Source organism: Ctenocephalides felis, unplaced genomic scaffold (genome assembly GCF_003426905.1).
Source record: "Ctenocephalides felis isolate EL2017-DRISC unplaced genomic scaffold, ASM342690v1 CF-g0.4_SCAFFOLD_00845, whole genome shotgun sequence".
Lineage (NCBI taxonomy): Eukaryota > Metazoa > Arthropoda > Insecta > Siphonaptera > Pulicidae > Ctenocephalides > Ctenocephalides felis.
Window position 1 is genome coordinate 93,159,121 of NW_020536999.1, and position 7,336 is coordinate 93,166,456.

Below are 7,336 nucleotides of genomic sequence, written 5' to 3' on the forward strand. Positions count from 1 at the left end.
TCAAACGCAATTTTTTAACTAAATTCGAACGAATTTGTTCAAAAAAATTATGCAGTTTTATAAAAAGAATATAAAAAAAATCGCAGAGCAAATTTTTTAAATTAACTTTTAATCTGAAGTGAAAATAGTACCATGGACAAGGGTGAAGGACAAGTGTCCCATGTGCTGGGGACTGTTTTGAAACTTTCTGGATGGTTGGGTATAGTAAGTATTTTTTATTTTGGGTTGAAGTGAAACTTCTTTAGACTGTTTATAAAATGAAATAAAAATAGATATGGGGTATGCATTTTATAATAGACTGTTTTTTTATCGGTTTGGGTTGGATTATATCATAACAACGTGGAAAGTTTTATTTTGGGTTGAAGCTTTGTTTTAGGTATTCTTATTTTCACCTAATGGTAATTTATTCATTTTTTTTCCAGTGTCAGTCCATTGCTTGGTTTATTTTAAGCGTTTTGGTGATTTCTTCATATTTTTGCGCTTTTGAATTCTTAGATGTTGTTGCCAATGGAGACTCTTTTTCTCAAGCTGCATTTGTTTTCTTTTTTGGTAAGTACATAAAATAATATACTCCTGCAAATTCTATTGAAACACCTTTCTATAATACTTTATTCAATAACCTTTTACAACCAAAACTCAATACAACTATCAACAAAACACTAATCCACAACATAATCCTACCACAACGTGCAGCAATCTATCACCTTTGTTAAACCATAATTTTTATCTTAAAGTCTCTCTTATTTTTTAGATTCCTCATGTAGTGGTATACCACCTATCATCCCTGATCTTGAAACAAGTCCACAGTCTTATACGATTATAATGTTTTTCTTTTTATTCTCAACCATTGTCTGGTTCGTGGCGTCCATCATGCTTCTAGTTCAGAGTAAGTATCAATTTATCAACAAGGTTGCAAGAAGGAAAATATAAATATTTAAATTATTATTTTTTCTTTTAGAGGGCAGTGATAATACTATTGGTAAACCTATAAAATTTTTCTGGTCATTCTTGACTTTGTTTATTTGCACTTTGGATTTGGCGTTGGCTGTTATGTTTGGTATGAATTACCAATATTTCAAAGATGTAAGTACATTATAGCAAAAAGAAGAAAGTTTTGTGAAAGAGAGTGAGTTAGAAAGCGGAAAAGAGAGACAGGAAACGAAAGAGAGACAGATAACGAAAAAGAGATAGGAAATGAAAGAGAGTGAGTTAGAAAGCGGAAAAGAGAGACAGGAAACGAAAGAGAGACAGGTAACGAAAGGGAGACAGGTAACGAAAAAGAGATAGGAAATGAAAGAGAGTGAGTTAGAAAGCGGAAAAGAGAGACAGGAAACGAAAGAGAGACAGGTAACGAAAGAGAGACAGGTAACGAAAAAGAGATAGGAAATGAAAGAGAGTGAGTTAGAAAGCGGAAAAGAGAGACAGGAAGCGAAAGAGAGACAGGTAACGAAAAAGAGATAGGAAATGAAAGAGAGTGAGTTAGAAAGCTGAAAAGAGAGACAGGAAACGAAAGAGAGGCAGGTAACGAAAAAGAGTGAGTTAGAAAGCGGAAAAGAGATACAGAAAACAAAAGAAAGAAATAAGTAGAGATTGAAGAATTAAAGTAGAGAATAGGAGTGCAGAAACTTATGTGGAACGGAGAGAGAGAGCAGAGTGAGAATGAAAACGCAGAAAATGATTAAAATAAATACATCATATAACAATTTTGAATAATGTTTGTTAGTAATATGGTAACACTCGTGATGCACACATTTATTAGTGTCAACCTTTATACACATTTATATAATGATAAATTGTAAATTATATATTTATAATAGCATTAAAATATGTATAATATTTAAAAACAATAATGTAATTAAAGTCGCACTTCAAATACGACATGATCGGTTTGTCATTGTAATTAGCATTTAGAAATGAACCTTCATTAGAGAAATGAAGTAATTGCTGATTAATAAATGTTAAACGACGCCTAAAAAATATTGTTCACTCATCATGTAATTGTGTTTGAAGAACTTCATGTAATTAAATTTAACATACATTCATTGTATTTTTTTTACTTTTTTGCTGGCAATAAAATCTCATTCTTTGAACAGCTCTAATATCTGTCTTGCCTAAAAAATATTTTCCATTTTAATAATTTCAAAGATTCATAGAAACTACGAATAATATAGAAATAATTTCTAATCAATAAACTTACGTTTAGTACACGGCATAAATGTTTAATTTGTTTTATTATTTTTAAGTAACGGCGTAAAATATTCTTCTGATTCAGGCATTTTTCATTAAATCAAGATTTGTACTTCGATGTAACATTAAAATGTTTATTTATCTATGCCGATTTCTTTGTTGATATTGGTACGTATACAACGTTGATGCCGGTACGCATACAATGATAGATATCTATTCACATACGTGACTATTAATCACAATCGGCCAATATAAAAATTATTACATCAAAAGCTAATGACGCACAGTTCTGCCGTAACGCATTTCCGTTGCATTTGTACGGATTTACACCCTAGTCGCGTCTAAAGAAGTTTTACTTTAAAAAGAGAAAGATAAAACGGCAAAAACTTTGTTAAAAAATCCATGGATAGATATCTTGAATCATAGATAAAAAATGAAAAAAAAAAGGCTGGAGGTAAGAATGGCAGAGATAAAAAGCGAGAGACAAGGAGAGATAGATGGTGATAATGAAACAGGGACAGGAAGAATGGTCAAAACGCAAGAGAGAGAGATAAAAAGAGTAAGGAAGTGAAAGACGATGAAAATAAAAGAGAAGAAAGCAGGTATTGATTATTAGGGGAAGAGATAGAATTCAAAATCAGAAAAGGATGTAGAATGAAATAGAATGAGAGATTAAGAATGTAATGAGAAGAAAGTGAGTAATAATTAAGAATAAAGGACTGTGGGAATGAAAGAGAGAGCAGAAAGTAAGAATGAAGACAAAATAAGACAGACTGAGTTGAATAAAATAGAAATAGCGAAAGAGAGAGATAATAGACTTTTCTGCATAAAAATCTTATCTTATGATAAGATATGTTTTCTATATGAGATGTGATAATTGCTTGAACTTACTTTATTATTCTAGGTTATGTGAGAACTTGCTTACCATAAAATAACTTGGTATTAATCATTTTTAATTTTCAGCATAGCATTATGAACCAAACCAATTTTGGAACATACGTTTCGGCAATTTTCGTCGGAATTGCAATGAGAGGTTTTGTTTTGTGGATTATTAACGCCGGTTGTGCTCTCTATATTCTGACACGAGCAATGACCAATGTCAAAGAAAACACGGTCAGTACCAGAAGATAAATGATTGAAATGTAATTATTTATTTGTGCTAAAATATAATTTTTTTAGAAGTCTTACCCTCAACAGAATTATTCGGGAGCACATTTGGACGCATATGATAATCAAAGGTGAGTAGTATCAATTTTATTTAAAATTGGATAAACTTGCTCTCTTCTTGATACACCATGTCTCTTATATGATTTTTTTCATAACACAAATTTTTATCTATTAAGATAATTTACTAAGAATAAAATGCGTCGGTGGAACACCATGCTGCTCACTTGATTTCTATCATAAAATACCTTTGTTCTTGAAAAACCAGAAAGTGTTTTTTCCTTACGTTAAGATAAGAGAGCAAGTTTACCCCGGAGTTATCTAAACAAAAATTAGTTTATTCAAAACTGTTTTTATTTCCAGTCCACAAGGTTACAACAACAATGCCTACGACTGGTCCGATCGACCAAATGAGGTATAAGTTGAAATTAAATGTTTTTTTAGAACTACTTTTGTTGATTTTTCATCGATTTTAATGTGTATCTATTATTACCAGCCAATCAAACCATCTCCCCTAAACCCTCCATTCTCGCCCCGAAGCCACCAGGACGACCGTGGCTCCAACTTGAATTATCCAGTGAGCAATCCAAATTCACCAGGATACGGAACCCCCCCACCAGTGTTGCCAAAACCTGCAGTCGTGGGAAACACCAGATTTGCAAGAAAACCTACGCCGATTCAAACGACGGATTACGATAATCCTGGTAAGTAATAGAAAATTAAATCGTCTGATGGTGAAAGAAATTTGAAAATCCGTCAACAAATGACGGAGTTATAGGAGTTTTAAAACTAGTGCAGGCGGCAGCGATGTCATGATCCCGTGCGATTGTGTGTTAAGCGCTCGTTACTTGTACAATATTAAATGTATTTTAAAAATTCATTCACATTTATGAATTTTTACAACTTAACTGTGGGTTTGATAAAATTTTCAAAAATAATAAAAAATACTTTTTAGCTACGCGGTATGGAAGCCGTATGCCAGTTATTCCACAGCCTGATTACGATGCTCAAGGTAAAATTTATATATGTATATATATATATATATATATATATATATATATATATAATAACTATTAAATTTTTTATTCTTAAGGTCTTCCAAGGGCCCATTTGAGACCTGTGACTGCACAGCCGTACAACTATGGTAACAGAGCGAGAGAGCAGTATTAGTAGTCGTATGAGTTAGAAAGAGATGTACATATATATACATATAATTGTTAAGAATTTTATAAGCATTACATAACTCAGGGCTTTGAAATATATATTATTTTTATGGATATTATAATTATTATTAATAATAATTATTAACTTCCCGTAGGGTAAGTTATTGTAATGGGCCGAAAATCGAAATTGAAAATTTTTACATTCCTCGACGTTTTGAAGGTTTCTGAACATTTTGGCATACCTCAGAAAAAATGTATGTGTATGTGTATGTATGTATGGATACAAATTTCCAGTCACGTTTTTGGGCGCACGGATCAACAAATTTGAATGGTTCAAAAAACATTCGATTTCTATTGATAGGGAGATGAGCTGATTAGTTTTTGGCAAAGGCAGGTCCAGCCGTTACGCAGATACGGAGCAAAGAGTGCAGAAAATAGAAATCGAGTTTTTGAGAGAACGGAACATCCGATATGAATGATCTAAAAAACTATTCCCGCCACATTTTTACGGATTATATTTGTTTTTATTATATATATATATATATATATATATATATATATATATTGGTGTGTAAATAAAATCTCCGCAAAATTCCATCGGTTGTCATTTCTAGGTGAGAAATGTCACTTGAAGTGACAACATGACATGTTTGCGTAATATTACTGGAATATAGGATATATATATAAATATATATATATATATATATATATATATATATATATATATATAACATTTCCTGAAGTAGAAGTTTATGTCCGGTAATCCGATTTGCTAATGAATATCCAGTAGGGTAAGTTATAGTAATCGTGCAAAAAGCGAAAATGATAATTTTGGCATATTTCTACGTTTCAAAGGTTTCTGAACATTCTGGCATACCTTAGTTAAAACTGATAAGAGTGTGTGTATGTGTTTTGTGTAGATACAATTTTTCATCGAAGTTTTCAGGAGCACCGATCAATTGATTTGAACTATTCAAGAAGCATTCGATTCCTATTGATGGGGAGATATGCTGATTAGTTTTTAGCAACGACAGGTCCAACCGTTTTGGAAATACTGGGCAAAAAATGCAAAGAATATAAGTTTTTTCAGGGAATGGAACATCCGATTAGATTGTTTCATAAAACATTCGAATCCTGATGATGGGGAGACGTGCCGATTCGTTTTTGGCAAAGGCAGGTTTAGCCGTTTCGGAAATTCGGGAAAACAAGTGTAAAAAATAGCAATTTTTGAGAGAACGGACTATCTGATTTTATTGATTCAAAAAATATCTTGATGGGAAGACGTACTGAATAGTTTTTGGCAAAAGTAGGTCGAGCCGTTTTGGAGACACGGGGTAAACAGTGTAAAAAGTTGCAGTATCAGCTTAAAATAAGTTGATATTTTTTGTTGAATATTGATTATTTTTATTCTTAAATGTTTAATTACTGCACGGGAAGTTCTAGAAATTTGCCTTAAGGCACGATGCCATACACCACTAGTTTTCATTAATTTCCCGTAAGGTAAGATATAGTGATCGCAAAAAAATCGAAAATGAAAATTTTTGTATATGTTTGCGTTTCAGTGGTTGCTGAACATTTGGGCATATCTTAGCAAAAATGGATCTATATGTGTGTGTATATATGTGTGTGTGTATGTGTGCGGATACAAATTTTCGTCGACGATTTCGGGAACACGGATGAAGCGATTTGAATAATTCAAAAAACATTCGATTCGTATTGATAAGGAGACGTGCCGTTTCGAAGATACGGGGCAAAAAGTGCCGCAAATGGTAACTCAGTTTTTTAGAGAACCGAGTGTCTGATTATAATAATTCATAAACATTTTACTTGTATTGACAAGATGAAGAATTGATCATGAAGGCAGGTCTAGCGGTTTCGGAGATCTAGTGAAAAAAGTAAAAAAAAAATGCCATTTGGCGGTCAAAAATGATTATTGGACATATGCACATCAAATTATCAGATATTTTATAAAGATTTCAACAATAAGTATAAATTTTGTTTTCATTCCTATAGGTTCCGTACTAATGTTTATGCGTTAGACGGCGACAAGGCGCTTACGCGCTTCAATATTTCATCTCTATGTGGTTAAAGCAGCACGATTGCTTTGAAAAAAAGTTTAGAATTTCCAAAATATGTCAAAATAAAGAAAACATTTTTTTCAAAAAAAAGTAAATTTTTGTCAAAAATTTATAGTTTCTCAAAAATCTAATTTTTTCGAAGTAATTTTTTTTCAAAAACGTTAATCTTTTAAAAAAAAAATAATTTTTGGTACGGGAAGTTCCAGCAAATTGCCTTAAGGCACGATGCCATACCTCACTAGTTTTTTTTTAATTGAATAATCGGAAGCCAAACATAAATCAATTCATAAAAAAGATCCAGGAAATATCAATAAAATATATTTAAATTTATATATATTCAAATAGCTCTGTACGGATCGGAGACATGGACTCTGAGAAAGGTCGATAAAAACTACCTCGAGAGTTTTGAAATGTGGTGCTGGAGGCGAATGGAAAAGATAAAGTGGACAGACAAAAGAACAAATCATTTGTTGCGGTGGCTCTCACACCATGGACCTGCCTTCGGGCAGACTACCATTTATTATTATTATATTCAAATGCCTACAATTATCTAATTCTAAATAATGCCTGTCCGGTATTATCGTCCCGTGTGAAAGACGCCTTAGGCCAGTCAATATAAACAGAAGGAACTCCTCCAATCCTTCAGTAGCGAGCCAACAGCTCGAGTGTAAATATCAAAAGTGAGGTCATGTTAAATTTCTTTTAAAAAACTGACGATAAATATATAAAATTGACGTAAAATAA

General features: G+C 32.3%; 1 protein-coding gene across 1 annotated transcript in view; it reads left to right on the forward strand.

The window, feature by feature from the left end:
• Positions 1-4,560, forward strand: part of LOC113363888 — a 4,571-nt gene extending 11 nt beyond the window's left edge. Inside the window, exons 1-10 of the mRNA XM_026606373.1 lie at positions 1-204; positions 423-549; positions 752-886; positions 959-1,083; positions 3,151-3,300; positions 3,367-3,425; positions 3,715-3,766; positions 3,848-4,055; positions 4,307-4,363; positions 4,445-4,560. The exon at positions 1-204 is cut by the window's left edge and continues 11 nt beyond it. Coding sequence (XP_026462158.1) covers positions 133-204; positions 423-549; positions 752-886; positions 959-1,083; positions 3,151-3,300; positions 3,367-3,425; positions 3,715-3,766; positions 3,848-4,055; positions 4,307-4,363; positions 4,445-4,521 — 1,062 coding nt within the window. The 5' untranslated portion in view covers positions 1-132 and the 3' untranslated portion in view covers positions 4,522-4,560. The remainder of the gene's footprint in view (positions 205-422; positions 550-751; positions 887-958; positions 1,084-3,150; positions 3,301-3,366; positions 3,426-3,714; positions 3,767-3,847; positions 4,056-4,306; positions 4,364-4,444) is intronic.
• Positions 4,561-7,336: the final 2,776 nt, after the last annotated feature.